Raw genomic sequence first — 21,330 nt, forward strand, 5'->3', positions numbered from 1 at the left:
GCAGGCCTCAGATGGGACTGGGAGAGGCTACGGCAGGTCTCAGATGCTGGCAGAGGCTACGGCAGGCCTCCGGTGCGGCTGGCAGAGGTTACGGCAGGCCTCTGGTGCGGCTGGCAGAGGCTACGGCAGGCCTCAGGTGGGAATGGCAGAGGCTACGGCAGGCCCTCAGATGGGAATGGCAGAGGCTACGGCAGGCCTGAGATGGGAATGGCAGAGGCTACGGCAGGCCTCAGATGGGAATGGCAGAGGCTACGGCAGGCCTCAGATGGGACTGGGAGAGGCTACAGCAGGTCTCAGAGGCTGGCAGAGGCTACGGCAGGCCTCAGGTGCGGCTGGCAGAGGCTACGGCAGGCCTCAGGTGGGGCTGGCAGATGCTACGGAAGGCCTCAGGTGGGACTGAAGGATCAAATAAAAAGTGCATTGCTTCAAGTGGTTCTAAAGCCTCCTAACTAGCTCCCACTGTTTTTTTTTGTTCAGCCCCCATGTCCTCATTTTTGTTCAGCCCCCATGTCCTCATTTTTGTTCAGCCCCCATGTCCTCATTTTTGTTCAGCCCCCATGTCCTCATTTTTGTTCAGCCCCCATGTCCTCATTTCTGTTCAGCCCCCATGTCCTCATTTTTGTTCAGCCCCCATGTTTTTATTTTTATACAATTATTTTGATACTCTCATTACAATTGACTGTAATCTTAATTATGACCCAGTGAAGGGACAGATTGATATGAAAATCTTGTTATGTTCTTTCCAGTCCTGATGAAGTGGGTACTTAGCTCCCTGAAATGTGTTGGCTACTTCTCGAATTATACCCCTGACTTTAATGGAATAAAGTTGTATCTGGAGGCCTCGGATGGGACTGACAGAGGCTACGGCAGGTCTCAGATGGGACTGGCAGAGGCTACGGCAGGCCTCAGATGGGGCTGGCAGAGGCTACGGCAGGCCTCAGATGGGGCTGGCAGAGGCTACGGCAGGCCTCAGATGGGGCTGGCAGAGGCTACGGCAGGCCTCAGATCGGAATGGCAGAGGCTACGGCAGGCCTCAGATCGGAATGGCAGAGGCTACGGCAGGCCTCAGATGGGACTGGGAGAGGCTACGGCAGGTCTCAGATGCTGGAAGAGGCTACGGCAGGCCTCCGGTGCGGCTGGCAGAGGTTACGGCAGGCCTCAGGTGCGGCTGGCAGAGACTACGGCAGGCCTCAGGTGGGAATGGCAGAGGCTACGGCAGGCCCTCAGATGGGAATGGCAGAGGCTACGGCAGGCCTGAGATGGGAATGGCAGAGGCTACGGCAGGCCTCAGATGGGAATGGCAGAGGCTACGGCAGGCCTCAGATGGGACTGGGAGAGGCTACAGCAGGTCTCAGATGCTGGCAGAGGCTACGGCAGGCCTCAGGTGCGGCTGGCAGAGGCTACGGCAGGCCTCAGGTGGGGCTGGCAGATGCTACGGAAGGTCTCAGGTGGGACTGAAGGATCAAATAAAAAGTGCATTGCTTCAAGTGGTTCTAAAGCCTGAAGGTTTTTTATTTTCGTGCATTCTATTGTGAAGGTAAAAAAACTTCAGTGTGCAGCTTTCGCCTCAACCCCCACTGATACGTATCTGAGCCTGATCCCCATCCCACGATGTGCATGAGAGAAAAAGCTCTCCCGTGTCTTTGCCTCCTAACTGGCTCCCACTGTTTTTTTTTGTTCAGCCCCCATGTCCTCATTTTTGTTCTGCCCCCGTGTCCTCATTTTTGTTCTGCCCCCGTGTCCTCATTTTTGTTCAGCCCCCGTGTCCTCATTTTTGTTCAGCCCCCGTGTCCTCATTTTTGTTCAGCCCCCGTGTCCTCATTTTTGTTCTGCCCCCGTGTCCTCATTTTTGTTCAGCCCCCGTGTCCTCATTTTTGTTCAGCCCCCGTGTCCTCATTTTTGTTCAGCCCCCGTGTCCTCATTTTTGTTCAGCCCCCGTGTCCTCATTTTTGTTCAGCCCCCGTGTCCTCATTTTTGTTCAGCTCCCGTGTCCTCATTTTTGTTCAGCCCCCGTGTCCTCATTTTTGTTCAGCCCCCGTGTCCTCATTTTTGTTCAGCCCCCGTGTCCTCATTTTTGTTCAGCCCCCGTGTCCTCATTTTTGTTCAGCCCCCGTGTCCTCATTTTTGTTCAGCCCCCGTGTCCTCATTTTTGTTCAGCCCCCGTGTCCTCATTTTTTTTCAGCCCCCGTGTCCTCATTTTTGTTCAGCCCCCATGTCCTCATTTTTGTTCAGCGCCTATGTTTTAACTTTTGCTCAGCCCCATGTCCTCATTTTTATGCAGTTATTTTGATACTCTCATTACAATTGACTGTGATCTTAATTATGACCCAGTGAATGGACAGATTGATATGAAAATCTTGTTATGTTCTTTCCAGTCCTGATGAAGTGGGTACTTGGCTCCCTGAAATGTGTTGGCTGCTTCTCGAATTATACTCCTGACTTTAATGGAATAAAGTTGTATCTGGAGGCCTCAGATGGGACTCAGAGGCTACGGCAGGCCGTACATGGAGCTGGCAGAGGCTACGGCAGGCCTCAGATGGGGCTGCGGCAGGCCTCAGGTGGGGCCGGCAGAGGCTGCGGCAGGCCTCAGGTGGGGCCGGCAGAGGCTGCGGCAGGCCTCAGGTGGGGCCGGCAGAGGCTGCGGCAGGCCTCAGGTGGGGCCGGCAGAGGCTGCGGCAGGCCTCAGGTGGGGCCGGCAGAGGCTGCGGCAGGCCTCAGGTGGGGCCGGCAGAGGCTGCGGCAGGCCTCAGGTGGGGCCGGCAGAGGCTGCGGCAGGCCTCAGGTGGGGCCGGCAGAGGCTGCGGCAGGCCTCAGGTGGGGCCGGCAGAGGCTGCGGCAGGCCTCAGGTGGGGCCGGCAGAGGCTGCGGCAGGTCTCAGGTGGGGCCGGCAGAGGCTGCGGCAGGTCTCAGGTGGGGCCGGCAGAGGCTGCGGCAGGCCTCAGGTGGGACCGGCAGAGGCTGCGGCAGGCCTCAGGTGGGACCGGCAGAGGCTGCGGCAGGCCTCAGGTGGGGCCGGCAGAGGCTGCGGCAGGCCTCAGGTGGGGCCGGCAGAGGCTGCGGCAGGCCTCAGGTGGGGCCGGCAGAGGCTGCGGCAGGCCTCAGGTGGGGCCGGCAGAGGCTGCGGCAGGCCTCAAGTTGGACTGAAGGATCAAATAAAAAGTGCATTGCTTCAAGTGGTTCTAAAGCCTGAAGGTTTTTTATTTTCGTGCATTCTATTGTGAAGGTAAAAAACCTTCAGTGTGCAGCTTTCACCTCAACCCCCACTGATACGTATCTGAGCCTGATCCCCATCCCACGATGTGCATGAGAGAAAAGCTCTCCCGTGTCTTTGCCTCCTAACTGGCTCCCACTGTTGTCAATCACAGTCAGTGAGTGGGGTAGAGCCTCACCACACTCTGTCTCCAGGGATGTTGAAATCCTATCGCCCGACGCCTGGGACATGTAGTTTTTGGCGCCAGGCAGGTAGGGGTTTTTTTTTTTTTTTTTACCTTCAGCCCTGCTGCAGGAAAGCAACAGGGCTCACCTGTCAGGTGGAAAGCTTCCACACAGTGCCAGCCTCTCTACTTCCTCCGCCCACTGTTTCTCGGGCTGTGCTTGCCCATCTGCGGGCCCGGGATTGGCTCACCGCCGGTGGCTTTAGGGGAGGGAGGAGAGCAGACCCGTCCACTCCCCTCCCTTTTTTGTTCTGACCCGACCCATAAGTGACGTTATGTCACTTCCGGGTCCCCGGTGAGAGATTCCCAGCAATTAAGCCAGGGAAAGAATGTAATGCAGTGTGATGTGCACTGCATTACATTCAGGGGAACAGAGGGGAGACATCCAGGGTCTTTTAGATCTTGGATGCCTCAATAAAGAGAACCTGTCTCCAAAAAAATCATCACGTAGGGGACATTGTCCTCTATGTGATGAAAAAACAAAATTAGGTTAAAAAAAGGGTTTTTTTTTGTTTTGTTTTTTTTAATTGTAAAAAATGAAAGTTACACCCAAGCACACACCATGCCCCCCCCCCCACATATACGCATGTACAAATGTAAATGCACACATTGGGGCACCTACTTACGAAAACATTGATTGTGATACACATGTTGCATATCACCCCACACGCCAGAACGAGAGCAATAATTCTAGCACCACACCTCCTCCGTACGCTATACTGATGACATATAAGGAGCTTTAACCATTAGCCGCCGGCCTATAGCCATTTGGCGGCCGCAAAAATGCTTCAGCTTTCCGGGGTGTACGCCATTTGGCGTCCTCCCGCACATGCGCAGTTCGTGCGGTTGCAGAGCCGTGCAGCGGCGCGATCTGTCACCGGCCGTGTACCTCGGACACAGACGATGACAGATCTGAGTACTGGCCCCCGTTGCCGGTACCATGTGACCAGCTGTGACCAATTACAGCAGGTCACATGACAGTTGTATACAATGGATGGCTTCATTCATGCCATCCATTGTATACTAGTGCCTAGCTGTGAATGGTCACAGCAGGTCACATGCACATGTCATGTGATTAGCTGTGGCCAAATCACAGCTAAGCACAAAGAACAAAAACCTGAATGAATCGATGTCATTCAGGTAAATGCTTACTTATAGCAAAGTAATTCTTTGCTATAAGCAAATTGTGTAAAAAAACAAAAAAAAAAAAAACCCCTTCACTGATTGTGATTGACAACAGTGGGAGCCAGTTAGGAGGCAATGACACTGGAGAGCTTTTTCTCTCATGCACATCGTGGGATGATCAATTTTCAGATCTATACCATAGTTTGTGAACTCTATAACTTTCCTACAAACGAAATAATACATCCTAATTTGGGTTATTTTCACCAAAGACATGTAGCAGAATACATCTCGGCCTAAATTTATGAACAACAATTATTTATTTGTAAACGTTTATAACAGAAACAAAGAAAAATGTGTTGTTTTTTTTTAACAAAATTTTTGGTCTTTTTTTGTTAATTTAGCAAAAAATAAAAACCCCAGCGGTGATTAAATACCACCAAAAGAAAGCTCTAGTTGTGTGAAGAAAATGATAAAATTTTAGTTTGGGTAGAAATGTTGTATGACCGCAATTGTCATTCAAAGTGTGAGAGCGCTGAAACCTGAAAAATGGCCTGGGCAGGAAGGTGTAAAATTGCCCGGTATTGAAATGTTTAAAAGTGTCGATCTATAGAAAATATAGGGTACTGAAGTTCGTCGCCATTTCACGAGTGCGCACAAATTTAAGGTTTGATAAGTTGGATATCTATTTACTTGCTGCAACCTCATCTTTTATATTTTACAAAAAAATATGGTTATTTATGGCTTCTTTTTGTGCCTTAAAATGAACTAACTTGTATTTGTTACTGAAATTTTGCAGTAATATCATGCAACATAAAAAAATTGGAACTACCACTATTTTATTCTGTAGGGTGTCTGATTTCAGAAAATATATCATGTTTGGGGGTTTTGTGTAATCTTCAGGCCTAAAATTATTTTTTTTAATCTTGAGCAAAAAACGCGAAAGGGATAAAGGATAAGCCTGACACTCCCTTTTCCTGACAAGCACCCAATCGGTGCTCTTTACACTGCAAGGTCTCTCTGCTCCCTGCTAGTCCCCGAGTGCGGTGCTGGAGACAGGCAGGGAGGGGAGGCAGAAATAAAGAGCGCAGTGTTAAAAATATTAAATGTTTAAGTCACCATAAAATCCCTTTTTGTTTTTAAAACATTCCTAATATTGCCTCCGATTTTAAATACAGTTTTGGTTAAGAAAAATGTTTTTTATCTGGACATGTAAATTGTCATAAGGGACAAGAAGATTGGGACACTGATTTTAGTTCCTTGGACAAGTAATTTTTTCAAAAATGTCCAAACCCCTGTGTCTCAGACACACAGAGGCATCACAAAAGCGAGCACGCATGTGTACCACCAGAGTAAGAGCAGCATGCTCAAGGGCACTCAGTGGGAGGGAGGAGCCTGGAGCACTGGTTGGGGACCTGAGAAGAGGAGGATCGAGGCTGCTCTGTGCAAAACAATTACACAGAGCAGGTAAGTATAACATGTTTGTTATTTAAAAAAAAAAAAATCTAAAACTTTACAATCACTTTAAGCTCCACAGCCTCCTGGGGGATATGGCGTATATATCCCAGGAGGCTACGGGATGATAAATATGTCATTCTCGCTTAGGTGAGGAGTCTGAAAGTGGGGGCTGCTAACTTAAAAAAAAGGTATGAGCTTAGTTAGAAAAGGGGAATGAGCGTGCACACACTCACCGTATCGGTGCCTGGCATCAGCAGGGTGGGTGTCGGAATGGAGAGCAAAGGGAGACAAGCAAAATGTTTTTGTAATCTATCAACCATACATCTTTTCCTGTTCTAGATTTCCTGGGAAAGTATGTTCAGACATCTGTAATGTTTAACAAGCTGGACACCATTGCATTGTCAAATGAGGCTGAAGAGACCGACAGCTTAAAAGGACCCCTGGTAAGATGTTCACCTTGGGTGCTCAACACACAACTCATTTTGTTTATGCACATGCTATACAGCGCACTACAGGTTTTTGTTTTTTATTCTTTTTATATTCTTTTTACTATTTTTTAATATGGTATTTATAATCATATTTTTATTTTATGATTTTTTTTTTTCTTTAAATTTCTTTTTTTCACTCATTGTCTACACCCTGCATAAAAGTATATATCCAACCTAACAAAAGTGGGTCTTCTTATTTGGAGCCACATACAGTATATGCTCTACTGTGAGCTGAGAGCACACTCCCAGCAAGACACCAAGCTCCCATCCAGAGATCTGGGGCTCCTACTAACAATTGATAACCATGAGGCCTATTTTCCAATCACCTGATCACAGGGATAGTCTCTGATTGGCGATCACAGTGATTACTCACTGTACAGCCCAACCTGTGTTATTTTCTCCTGTTGAATGGAGAAGAAGATACATTGTATCTTTTTCTCCTTTGTAAAAGGGAAAAGTGTAACCAAAGAAAAGTGTGTAAAAATAAATAAATATAAAATATAGATCAGGGTTTGATCTGGGTCAGAGTCAGTGAATTTTAGATAGGATTAAAAAAAGAAAAAGCAAAATGCACACTATTGTTTCTGGGCCCTACTATGGGTGCAAACAACAAAATAACATACACAAATGTGGTATTGCTGCAATCATCAGGAGCAGGAGAATTTATTTTGGGTTGCTCTTTGGTGGTAGGTTATCGCGATGGCAAGAAATATATATATTTTTAAATTTGGCTATAAATATTTTTTTTACTATTTTGTGCCACGTTTCCTTTGGTGGGGTGGGAGGGGGGAATCAGAAGATATCCATTACAATTTACCACCAACTGAAAGCCCAGTTTGTCCTGAAAAAACAAGTTATAATTCACCTGGATACACTAAGTAGTTGGGATATGTTAAAGTTGCAAAACTGTTTTCACGTGTTAAGATTTGTTTTGCCGTCTGTCAGGAAAGGGTTATTCTCATAACTTCATAATACTGCCAGTGTGTCATAACCCCAGCCCTTCTCACCAACTTGTGACCGAAGGACCAGCCAATCTAAGACCGCGCTGCCACTTGCGTAACAATGCCACTCTCAGCTGCGCCCTGCACAAAGATTTTCCAGCTCGCTGGACCACAATCTGTGTGCCAGCAGCCTGAGAGCGATTTGTTACTGGGTCAGGTTAATTACTCAATTAAGTTTTCACACTGCCACCACCACCTTTTTGCAGAGAAGTAGGAAACTCACAAATCTTAGCAGTAACACTATGATGTATGAATAAGCGTCTGTATACACACTGTCATCGCAGACAGATGTATCCAGAGGGTTAAAACACACGGTAGCAGTCTTCAGAGACAGGGATTCTTTTAGTTTGCATTAAAAGTGTTAGAGACAGTTTCAACACTTTTCAGAAAATAGGTTTTATTACTAAAAAGGTTAAAATGGTGCAATTAAAATATTTACAGAAAAGATGTAACAAATATATATATATATATATATATATATATATATATATATAATATAGAGAGCATAAAACAACATAGAAATAAAAGAGAAGTTTCAGAAGGTAGGATACTTGCAGAAGTCCTTGGTTTAAGCAGAGTCCAAGGGGTTTATTTACTAAAGCTGAAGAGTCCAAAATCAGACTCCCTTCTGCATAGAAACCAATCAGCTTCTAACCTCAGCTTGTTCAATGAAGCTTTGGCAATGAAACCTGGAAGCTGATTGGTTTCTATGCAGAAGGGAGTCTGATTTTGGACTCTCCAGCTTTAGTAAATAAACCCCCAAGTGTCTGAACAAAAGGTTGTCTTTTCTCCCAAAGATGGTTCCTGGTGTTAAAAGGGAGAATCTCTTCTTCTTTCTCCAGGCATGACGGCCTTTTTTCTAGTTTCCCAGCAGGGGGTGTCTACTGAAGCCAAAGGCCAATCGCCTCATTTGGGGAGGAGTGTTAGGCGGGGGACCCAGGCTATGACCAAATCCCTCCCAAGTTTATACCATGGTCAATAACCTTCAATATGTACATGTAGCATCCCAGCCACTGGTAGATTAATATGCAGAATCATATTCTGAAGTCCAGACACCAAATATGGCATATCTTACCATTCCAGATAAAAAGTGTTTGTCAGACCCTCTGGCACCAAGCTTAATTGGGGTTACAACCACGAAGAGTATCCAGCTGTGCCTTATGCATTTGTGACCGCAGTGCACACACACAGACCACATTCCCTTCCAAGAGGGAGGGGGGACTTGACGGAATGAGAATATTTGTAGGGTATGATACAAATATGATTGTCAGCGTCCGTATCTCTACGCACAATTATCACAACAAGTACAACCAATTCGTCTAATTTCTTTAGCTGCTTGCCTGCTGGGGCAATTTTGACATTTTTCATATACATTTAAAAATCATTTTTTGCTAGAAAATTATTTAGAACCCCCAAATATCATATATTTTCTAAAAGCAGAGAAGCCTGGGGAATAAAGTGGTGGCTGTTGCAATTTTTTATGTCTCACTATGTTTGCACAGCCATTTATCAAGCACAGATTTTCAGGGAAAAGAAACGTAACTGAATTTTAGTGCACACAAACACAATTTAATACACAAAATTTTTTGGAAAAATATAAAGGATGTTGCGTCCGGTAGATATCCAAAGAACAGAGATATACCGCTCAGGCAAACAATGCAGATCAAACCACGACAGGTGCAGGCTCTGGCTCGCCACCACACACAATGCAATAGGAAGAAGGGTCAGCCGCACACCGGAGGATTGATGAATATAGTGTGTATTTATTGATCCATAGGACACACAAAACACCAGAACATGAATACAGGACCTGTTAACGTGTTTCACATGATCTTGGGCTTAATCATAACAAGAGATTTTATGAAACGCGTTAACAGGTCCTGTATTCATGTTCTGGTGTTTTGTGTGTCCTATGGATCAATAAATATACACTATGGTCATCAACACTCCGGTGTGCGGCTGACCCTTCTTCCTGTTGCGTCCAGTAGATACCAAGATTTAAAATTGCGCACACCTGTGAAATGGCAACAATCGGCGGTACCTAAAACTGTCCATAGGAGACACTTTAAAAGTCTTTACAAGTTATCAGTTTATCTAAAATGGCCCTCAAATTAATTCTTCCACTCTTATGTTCGCAGTGATACCTCAGATGTATAAATGACTTTCAAACTAAAGTCTTCGTCACACACAAAACCCCGCTCTAAAATCTTTTCTTTTTTTATGTCTACAGCTGCCGTCACTCATACTTGTAGTGTATGTAATACTAATAAATAAATGTGACTGTGCTATAGTGATTTCACTGTGCCAACAATCACTACATATATAAAAAATGCATCAATCCCATTTAAAAAATAGTGTCCTGTGTACTCCACAATGATTAAATATAACAACAATTAATTATTAATTATGATGATTTATTTGTTGTGGAGTACACAGGACACCTTTTATTGACATTTATGTATTGTTTCACAGGATATCATTTTATATGAATTTCATGTATTGGTAATTGCAGGAAACACTTATATTTTTGCATGGGATTGATGCATTTTTTATATACATGTAATGATTGTTGGCACAGTGAATTCAGCGCAATTTAACGCAATCACATATTTAATAACATGTATACATGAGTCCAGATTATCCAGCACTATTTGCCCACAAAATTATCTCTTCTACAGACAGTTTGTTAAATCATTCAATCTATATTTCCTATCTATGTTTAGTGTTGCAGAATCTTACTGGATTCATTGATCCATGTTAAAATGAGTCCAATAAAGCTTTATCACTACATTGTATTCCATCTCTTCTTATATTCATATATCCTCGTGTCTTCCCAAAAAAGAGAAAACCTCATATAGTGTAATACCTTATACATAAAACGTATTCTCTGATATTGTGCTTACATGTGTACATGCTAGCATGTCACCAAAATCCCCAATGTCTCATGACTTCTTTACTCCCCTATTGCTTATATTCTTACCAAAACACAGACTTTGTATTGCATATCACTTTAAATCAGTATCTTCATTCGTTGAATTCCCTTGTAATCTTCTATCCCGAAAAAGAACAAACTCAATAGTATAATGCCAACAAAACAAAGAAATTATTCATATAATTGTGTTCACGTTCTATTGCGCTCCCGTTGTAAACAAACCAAATCCTCCATTATCATTCACAAAGATGTGGTCCTTCCTGCATGTGCCAAAACACCTTTCCAATCTTGCTTCTGTGACCCAGGGTTTGCTCATAAGCATCTTCCCAATACTTCTTCCTCCGGTATCCCAAAAGCATAATTCCCTTAAAAAAAACAGGTTGGATACAAATAATGTAAAGGAATTGAAACTGTTCAGAAAATCCCACTAAAAACAGGCTTATTTAGCTTGAAACGCTCACATTGGTAGGTTAATACACGTCTTCCAATTTACAAGATGGCGGAATGGGCACTTCCGGTTCCATCATAAGCGACTGATGTCACTTCCTGATGATTTTTGTCAAATGACCTTGTTGAATTGAGGACACTTGTGCACTGTACGACGTGAGATACCTCACATAGATGTTTGCCGGACCTACGTGCATGTTTTCTTTTGAGTGCATGTGCGTGGAGTGCTTTTTAACCGCTTCCCCACCTCCCTATAGCAGAAATCCTGCTACAGGGCGGCAGGGCTGCGCAAAATCACGTGTATATATACATGATTTGCATTTCCAGGTAGGGAGCACGTGCCATTCTACCCATGCACCATTGGCGGCTACAGATTTTGATCACTGGGTCCCGGCCAGAAATTCCCTGTCGGCACTCGGCGACCACGGAGAAACAGTGACAGGACAGAGACCTGTGTGTAAACAACCCAGGTCTCTTTCCTGCCAGCAATAACATGGTGCTGTGTATTTGTCTGCATAGCAGAGAAATACAAAGGAGCAGGTTTCCCTAGTAAAACACACACAGTTAACCCTTTGATCGCCCCAGATGTTAACCCTTTCCTGCCTAGTGTCAGTACAGTGTCAGTGTTTTTTATTAGCACTAATCACTGTATTAGCGTTATTGAGGTGGCAGTTAGTTCACTCCCACTGTCAGAATGCCCGCTGCAGTCCAGCTATTAGTTGCTGATCGCCACCATTACTAGTAAAAAAAGTTTTTTTAAAACTCCAGTATATATACACCGCCATTTGTAGATGCTATAACTTTCACGTAAACCAATTAATTTACATGTATTGGGATTTTTTTTTTATTTACTTTTTTTTTTTTATATATATATTTTATAACAAAAAGTCAAAAATATTTCTTTTCTTTCAAAATTTTCAGTCTTTTTTTTGTTTATAGCGCAAATAAAAAAAAAGTACAGGTGATCAAATACCACCAAAAGAAAGCTCTGTTTGTGGGGAAAAAAAGGACATAAATTTCATTTGGGTGCAGCATTGCATGACCGCGCAATTGCAGCGCCGTATCGCAAAAAATAGCCTGGTCAGGAAGTGGGGGGGGGGGGGGGGAGGGGTAAATCCTCTGGAGGGAAAGTGGCTAGTTTGCAATTTTTTTGGTCATATAACTTTATTGCTATCACAAGGGGTGGACAAGCCTCCTTTTGATAGCTTTTGGCAGTGACAGGTACTCTTTATGGAGATATCAGGGGTCTGTTAGACCCCTGATGTCTCTACTGCCCTTCAGAACAGCTGCTGAAACACATATCATATTTGATCAGCTGCTTTCCTGGCTGTAATGGGATTACAAGGAACATACTGACAGGAGGAGCAGAAAGATGTAATTCATTGTTCAAAGCCGGGGAGCAGGGGGATGACCTAATTGTGATTTTTTTTTTATTTTACCTGTAATAGCGAAACATCAGGTTGTGGTTTAGCTATGTTGTCTGACAGGGCTTTGTAAATATCAGGAATGGATGGACAAAAATAAAAAATTGTTTGGAAGTTAAAACCCAACTCCAAGAGTTGGATAAAATTTACCCTTGCACTGGGTTCCTTCACACTGCAAGGGTTAAATGCTCATTATGTCTAGCGGATAGAGAAACAGGCTGTATTACTTACCCTGACATGTAACATGTATCGCAATCAACATTTCCATTCGTAGATACCGCAGACACATGTGTTTGTTTGTACGGGGGGATTTTATGTGCTTGACCGCTCAATATTTTTTACAAGTAAAAAAACACAAACTTTTTTGTTCATCGCATAGGAGACAAAAAGTCCCCTATGTGATGATGTTTTTGGTGACAGGTTCTCTTTAATGAGTTCGAAAGACACGTGATGTCTTACCTGCCCTCCAGTGAAACTAATGCAGTGCCATAGTCTGTTAGAGGGAGTGTTAGAAGCAATTGGGTTGCTAGCATTCGGCTTGTCCAGTATACAAGAGCAAAGTGAAACAAGTAAATGGAACTTAAAGTGTGTGTGTTCAGACTGTTCATTTATTCTGCATATGATTTTTTGTAATAAAAACTGTTCTGTTTTAATTGAAAAAACAATTTTAAAATACATACATTCACTCCATATGGCATATATAAAGTCCCATCATGTAAAATTAGGTATGCTGTCCCTTAAATGACATAGAAATGAACACCTAAACAGGAAAAATGTAATGCATATATAAACCTCATATGAAAAAATTCTTTGAAGTAGTGCCGTAATAACCTTCTGAAGATCCACCACCGGCTTTTTGCATCTACTTCATGAAATGTAAACTTGAATCAGATGAATTTTCTGAAACAATGCTGTAAAGAACATCTGCAGATCCACTACTGGCTATTTACATCTGCTATAATATAGATAATAATTAAGTGCAAAAGACATAAAGTGCATATACAATACATTTCAAAATTAAATGTGCGATCCAAACTTCAATTAAAATGTGCAGCCATACACTTGTGCAAATTCACTGCAACCTTCTTGTGTCAACTTCAGTACAATGTCTGTCAATTAGGTCATATGCACCTAGTTAAAGCCCACGGGTGCCAATCTCCTTGACTCCGCAGTATTGCCTACACTGGTGTCCTTCACTTTGGACTCGATAGTGCACTCCCCAGACAATCTGCATGAGCTTGTGGCCGTGCGTGATGACGTTACTGTCCAGGCTCGCCCAACATGTTTCATTTAATAGCGTCTTTAGTTGATAGTGGATAGTTTCAGTGTTTATGTAGTGTAGCACCTTTTAGTGTGCTGCTTTCCCACTGATGTGGCAATCTTTTCACTTAGGATGTGGTGGACACTGCTTTTACAGTGTTTTTCATTTTTGAAGCTTCTAGCGCAGAGGTATATATTAGGGATGCACCAATACTGTTTTATTTACCGGCACTTTCGGTCAAGTACTCGTCGATACCAATACTTTCTGGTACGATTTGCGTTAATGGACGCAAATTGCACCGTAAAGAATAGCATGTGATTTGAACAGGAATGCAATTCCTGTCCAGATTGCATGCGGTTTCTCCACGACTCCTGTGTGAAGCAGTGGGGATTTCCTCTCCTTGCAGCTATGACAGTTCGGGCTAGAGGACTTTTGATTGGTCAGCACAGTCACATGGATGGTGCTGACTAATCGGATGTCGTCTAGCCAGAACTATCATCGCTGGACGTAGAGGAAAGAAAGCAGTGGGGATTTCAAATCCCCTGCTGCTTTCTCTCCTACCCCTGACACTCAGCATGGGATGCCTGCAGAGAGGTTTCCCGCACCACTTCTGTGTGAGCTCGTGCTGTAATAAGCCTGGGTTCACAAAGGAGCAGTGGGGAAACCACATGAGATTTGGACAGGAATTGTATTCCTCTTCAAATCACATGCTAATCTTTGCAATTTGAATTCAGTGAGCTCCTGAGAGTGACCCATTCTTTCACAAATGTTTGTAGAAGCAGTCTGCATGCCTAGGTGCTTGATTTTATACACCTGTGGTCATGGAGGTGCTTGGAACACCTGAATCCAATGATTTGGAGGGTGTCCCAATACTTTTGGCAATATAGTGTGTGTATGTATGTATGTAGAGAAATCCTTTCCATTTTAGAATCAACATTTTCTATGGGGCACTATACTACAAAATACTTCCACAAATGTGGGCCATTGATTGTAAACAAGATTTTTTTTAATTTGCACACTCAAAAATGTATATTTCCTAACAAATGAATTCAAGACCATGTTGGAGAAATGAATACACCCCAATGAAAGTCTTAGAAGTAAAGCTAAATTTTAGACAAAATCCTAATTGACAAGAATTCAACTACAGGTGAGTCTAATTATTCATTAAACAGGTGTCCAGCAGACAGTTGATTATAAAAGGGCATTACTTAAAGAAAACTCCTTCCCATTTCATGCTGTCAGCAATGGTACCACATGGAAGAGAAATGTCACAAGGGCTGAGAAAGGAAAATAATTTCTTTACACAACAAAAGTGAAGGCTACAAGAAGATCAGCAAAGTTTTACTTGTCAGTCAGAATACTTTAGCAAAAGTGGTGCAAAAATGTAACAAATATGGAACTGCAACTATCTCACAGAGACATCCAGGATGTCCACAGAAGTTAACACTGCTATAGGAGTGTCTTCTGTTGAGAAGGGTTGAAGAAAATCATCATGCAAGTTCACTGCAGTTAGCTAAAGAAGTAGAAAGCCAAACTGGGGTGATTGTTTCCCGTGACACAATACGGCGTACACTGCAGAGGAATGGCATGCATGGGTGTTGTCCATGAAGGAAGCCTCTCCGAAAGCCCATGCACAAAAATGCCAGCCTAGAATTTTCCAGGGCCCATGCTGAGAAAGAAGACTACTGGGACCAAAATAAATGTTTTTGGAATTGATGACTTCAAAACTGTATGGTGTTGCAAAGGTGAGGAACACAAAGAAATATGCATGGTGCCTACAGTGAAAAATGGTGGTGGCAGTGTCCTTCTGTGGGGCTGCATGAGTGCTGCTTGTGTCAGGGAGCTGCATTTCATTGATGGTATCATGAATTCACTGATCTACTGCTCTATATTGAAAGACAAGATACTACCAGCACTCCATGCCGTTGGTCGTCGTGCACTTTTCCAACATGGCAATGATTCAAAACGCACATCTAAGGCCACTGTTGGATTTCTGAAGAGCAGGGCGAAAGTGATTCAGTGGCCAAGTGTGTCACCTGATCTGACCAAGTAATTTGAGTAAAACTGAAGATATTTTAATCTACGTTATATTATCAACCTTACTCGTGTAATGACCTAAACAAATGTTCTATAAAACCCAGTTTTGTCAAAAATTTGGAAATTGTTCTTGTATTCATTGAGAGATTGATTAAAATCTTACTTTTCAAAAGGGGTGTACTCATTTATGTAGAGTAATATATATGTCCCGTTTGCATGCTTCACTTTTGCTGTTAAATAAGTATATGTTGCTTGTTTGACGTACAGACCTGGCCGTAGAGTAAAAGGGTTAACCCTGCATTGTATGTGGAGGAGGCAGGGGTGCGACTGTGGTCAGGAGTGTCTTAGAGAGGGAGACTTCACGAGACTGGTTGCGCCGATGTAGGGACCATACTTGAGTGAGGTATAAGGGAAATATTACTCCTTCTGAAAGACGGGAGGAAGCATCTTTTTTTTATGTCTGGAATTTGTTTTTAAGGCAGTTTCCATATGCTAGATGTACTGATCCATTTGGTTTAAGATAATTTTAACGTGGTAGATTTGCAGGGAAACATGATTTGTGTTCATATGATAAATTGTAAAGGTGCCCTGCTAACCCTATGAAACAATTTTAACATACAGCATTTCATCTTAATATTCTTTGTCACGACTGCATATTGATAAATTGTAATATTTGTGGCATTGGCCTGCACTCCTCAAGAGACTTTCTGGAAATGTACCCAATTTGCTTTGATAGTGGCAGGCTGTATTGTTGTGCAAAATCCAGCGCTTAACAAAAAAGGTGTTCGGATTGAACTAAACTTTTCCAAGCACCTAGACAACTCCTTTGTGTATATAAGGGGGAAAAAATAAAGAACATTTAAAGAAAAAACAAAAACATTTATCTGGAAATATAATGTGGGGCTGGTGTATTTTTGAACTGCTGTTGCTTCTGTAGCACTGCACAGATTTAGGCCAGACCCACAGAGTATTCCTTTCAATCTCTCTCTGCATACTGTAGAGTCGTTAAACTGTTCTATTTTGGACATATTCAGCTCTGTTAACATCTGCGTTTTCTTAGATTGACAGGCGTTGCTCACGCTGTGGGTATGAAAAAATGGTTTTTTACACAAGACAAATGCGTTCTGCCGATGAAGGTCAGACTGTCTTTTATACCTGTGTGCAGTGTCGGTAAGTGGAGATCCTTTTTTTCTGTGTGGTTTACAGTGTACATTGCTGTCTGCTTGCTTCATTTTAATTTTTGCATGCTGAAAAAAATAAGACATGAATTGACACAGAAATAATAGCTTAAAATAATATAATACTGGATTGATATAGCACCAACAGTTTGCACCGCACTTTACAAAATAAACAGTGACCATACAGTTACAGTAAGATTCAATACAAGAGGGTTAGAAGGGCTCTGCCCATGAGACCTTGCAATCTAAAGAGACGGGAAGGTGATACAAAAGGTAATAACTATGCAGGGATGAGTTGTTCAAGAAAGTAAGATGCAGTTAGGGAAGAGGGAGGATAGGCTTCCCTGAAGAGATGAGATTGCCTGAAGCAGGGGTGCCAAACTTGCACAGGAGCTTTTCTGTCACTTTCTTTGCTGCCAACTGCTGAGACGGGGGTTCAGAGATGAACCTCTCTGCAGCTGCATGGAGAAACACAGGATCTGATGGAGGAGTTATGTTCTACTGCTGAGACAAGGTGGGGGTGCCACAGCTGCAGAAGAGGTGCAAGGGCCACTGGAAATAGCCTGGCGGGCTGCATTTGGCCCGTGGGCCTTGTGCTTGACATATGTGGCCTAAAGGCAGTCAAGAGTAGGAGGTAGCTATACAGGTTGGAATAGGGAGTTCTGGATTATTGGAGAGGCTCTGGAGAAGTCCTGGAAGTGAGCATGGGGTGTGGTGTTGATAGAGCTAAAGAGCAGGAGCCATTTGGAGGAGTGAAGAGGATTGTGTGAAGGATATTTTCAGATGAGGTTGGTCATGTAGCTGGGGTAAGGTTGTGCATGACTTTGTAGGTCTATTGTACAGCGCTGAGCCTATTGTACAGCGCTGAGCATACCCTTTGGTGCTATATAAATACTGTATAATAATAATTAATTATTTTCAATGTAGCAGTGACTACTTCAGTGATTTGCTGCTTACACAAGGATTGGTATGGTATGTGCATACTTGTGCTGGGTCCAAAATCATACCTCAACTTCATCTTTAAGTTATATTGCCTGTATTGCCCTGTAACATATATTTCTTTCCTGTCCATTGTAGTGCTACTCTCTAAAAATTCTTCTGAAACAGACTTCCCCTTCTTGTTTTCATACAAAGGCAACTTCCTCCTGTGCAGTTCCCCTTACACCGTTTTATTTATTTATTTATTTTGTGTATATGTCAGATGTTTGTGTTATAGTCTTCAAATCCAGATAAGGACTACTATGTTTGGCAGATAAAAATTTGGTTAGGTCAATTTCCTTTGCTACACTGTAGTGGTTTGCCAAGAAAAAATAAATATGAGTTTGCATACTTCATCCAATAGCGTAAAGCCCCCTTTCCAGCATATATATTATGCATTTTATTAGAGACTGCTTAAGGAAGATAGATGATGTCTGAACAGTGTATTTGAAGCAGTTTGGCTGGGCTTAGAGCCTACATTTACCTTACAAAAAAAATCACAAGGGACTTTGTTTACCCTCATTGTGATGTGTCCTCTGTGTTCTAGTTCAGTGGTAAGCTTTCTCCTCTGATAAAACCTCACCTGCCCCCGCAATCTTTCGGGACAATGGGGATTGCTAGAACTGTGGGAGCTGTCACAGGCTCTCATCAAGAGTGCCTCACTATGCCTGCCCTTTCCACCCTCATCTTCTATTCATAGAAGCCATTTTACAGCTTTCATGAATGAAACATGGTCTCTGAATTGAGGACTGCTGGATGATCAAAAGGTCTGCCCCCTCCATTCATAGATCATGTTTCTTTCACAGAAGCGGTAGTAGAGCTTCTGTAAATGGGGGAAGAGACCAGAAAGGGCGGGCAAGGTCAGGCACCCTTTGATGAGAGCCAGTGACAGCTCCTCCTGTTGTATTAGCCCCTGCTCCACTAAACTAGAAGACAGAAAGGACACATCAAACTGAAGGCAAGTAATGTCTCTATAAATTTAATGTGAAGTTTAAAAATTGGCATCTGTTTGCCCCCCCCCCCCCCTAGTCTTAAAGTGAATGTGAGATTGCTTTTGTGAAAAGTGCCAACAGACTTTTTTGATGACAGCAGGGGCTGTGTTGTCTCTTCTATCATAAATGTTTCTCCCTGCCTGTCAGTACTTTTCTATTTAGGGCACAGCAGAGCAGAGTGGGGCAGATGACAGGTCCATATCTGCTCAGTCTGTGCAGTGTGGACATGTGTCTGTGGGTGGCAGGGGTGTAAATGGATTCCGCTGTCCATTTACACCTGATTGACCTCCAATCTGATTCACCCAAATGGAAGAGGGAAAATCCATTTCTGTTGAGATATATATATATATATATATATATATATTTCTAATCTGCCTGTCCGTGTTGGTGAATGGACCATCCGATCAGGTCCGCCTGAAAAACTGCCAGGCGGACCTGATCGGACTCGCCATGTAAAGGGTTTTGGCGTACACTGAGCCACAAATGCTCTGTGTACAGGCTTAACACAATGTAAGTGCCATGCACATTTGTGGAAGTAGCAACTTCTAGGCTTGACAAATCAAGTGGTCAAAAGCTCCAAACTCAGAAGAAGGAGCAAAAATGGAAGCAAAGTAGGGGACCTCTGATATAGCAGAGCTGGAGGGGTTCACTTTGGTAGGGTAATGTGCATATGAACACATTATGGCTAAAAGCTCCTGAGGACCTCTTCTTCTCCTCCTCCCTCCCTCCTCCTCCCCCCTCCTCCCTCCTCCTCCTCCCCCCTCCTCCCTCCTCCTCCTCCCCCCTCCTCCCTCCTCCTCCTCCCTCCTCCTCCTCCCCCCTCCTCCTCCCCCCTCCTCCTCCTCCTTTTTTTTTTTTTTTTTTCTTTTCTTTTTTGGTTGCCAGTTTACATTACTTGAAATTGTTTATTAGTACTGTATATGGGTATTTTTCTTTGGATTGATGGTAATCAACTATATTGGCATATTTGTTGGGCAATATAGCTTTTTACTTCTAGTTTCTTTCTAATCTAAAGGCAGTTTGTATGAATGAAAGTTGACTGCTTGACTGATGTATAAATAAGTTTAGTTTGAACATACAGTATCTATGGGGCATTTAACTGATTTACTTTCTACTGATTCTGAAATTGGAAGTCCAAAATGTCTTTTTGTTGGGTTGATAAAGAATTTATTAGGCTAAATGGAAAAAAGTACAATAACCTACAGCAGCCAATCCTATTTTCGTTTATGGAAAACATGACTGTAAGATGGACTGCTTTGCTGCTGCTGGTTACTGTCCTTTCCCTTAGGCCTCGTTTCCACCATGTGTGCATACACACTGATGGAAAAAAAATTTACTGGTTTCACTTGCACAGAATATTTTTAATATTTTGGGCTTGCTCATACCAAGTGCCGAGACGTGCGCATTTCTAACATAGGTCTGTGCAAGGACACGAGGAAAACAATAGTTCTCTACATGCCCTGTTCTCACCACAAAGTTATTTATTTAATTCAGGTACTTATATAGCGCCGTCAATTTATGCAGCACTTTACATATATATATTGTACATTCACATCAGTCCCTAACCCTCAAGGGGCATACAGTTTAAGGTCCCTAACTTACATTCATACATATACATACTAGGGCCAATTTAGACAGGATCCAATTAACCTACCAGCATCTCTTTGGTGTGGGAACCTGGAAGTACCCTGAGCAAACCTACGCAGGAACAGGGAGAACATGCAAACTCCAGGAAAGTGGTGCCGTGGTTGGGATTTGAACCAACAAACCTAGTACTGCCAGGCGGAAGTACTAACCATTTAGCCACTGTGCTTCCCTAGTTGTCATGTGAGGGCTTTTTTTTTTGTTTTGTTAATCTGACCAGAAAACTGCATACATGTTGCAGATTTAAGCATAGAAAAAAATTACATATGATACCAGTGTTGTGGTGTAAATAGGAAACCTAGAGAACAGTTTTCTTTCTGCCCTTGCAGAGACAGGTACTAAAAACCTCTCTGCATAAGGTGTGAACGAGGCCTTATTAAAATTAGAATTAAAATTCTTGGCAATTTTTTAAGTCCTCTTTTTAATCCTTTACAGTTTCCAGGAGAAGGAAGATTCCTGATGGCCATGCTGTACTGCAAGTTTGTGTCTTTTTATGTAAATAAAAATTATATTTTGTACTTACTTGGCCTGTTGTAACTTTTTTAAATGTTACTTAGAAATGTATAAATTGATACAGGGGTGTCCTGAGCTTGCCCTGCGCTTCTGACAGTTGCTGTTTTCCTGACGTATTTAACTGTTTCCCAGTAAATTACAAAACTATTTTTTGGTATTATATACAGTATCTGTTGTGGCAAGTGTTTGAGTTTCTCATTATGTCATGCCGCAGGTGCCACTGTTACATTGCATGCAGTGACCATCTGATCTAAACACTTGACTGTTGCCTTACACAATACTTTTCTGTATGGTTTTAGCTATGTCTTGTGGTAGCTTTGTTAAAATAGAATTCTATACAGATATTAAAATAATCCAGTACAAGTACTTAGTAAGAATAAATGCACTTTTTATGCCCAATGTCTCAAAATAATAGCTATAA

General features: G+C 42.9%; 1 protein-coding gene across 1 annotated transcript in view; it reads left to right on the forward strand.

Annotated features, from left to right (window-relative positions):
- POLR1H (RNA polymerase I subunit H) overlaps positions 1-20,918 on the forward strand; it is a 58,014-nt gene extending 37,096 nt beyond the window's left edge. Inside the window, exons 3-5 of the mRNA XM_089676959.1 lie at positions 6,354-6,457; positions 16,665-16,774; positions 20,832-20,918. Coding sequence (XP_089533085.1) covers positions 6,354-6,457; positions 16,665-16,774; positions 20,832-20,856 — 239 coding nt within the window. The 3' untranslated portion in view covers positions 20,857-20,918. The remainder of the gene's footprint in view (positions 1-6,353; positions 6,458-16,664; positions 16,775-20,831) is intronic.
- Positions 20,919-21,330: the final 412 nt, after the last annotated feature.

Source organism: Staurois parvus, unplaced genomic scaffold (genome assembly GCF_062004578.1).
Source record: "Staurois parvus isolate SC_StPar_1 unplaced genomic scaffold, SC_StPar_1.0 ptg000175l, whole genome shotgun sequence".
Taxonomy (NCBI): Eukaryota; Metazoa; Chordata; class Amphibia; order Anura; family Ranidae; genus Staurois; species Staurois parvus.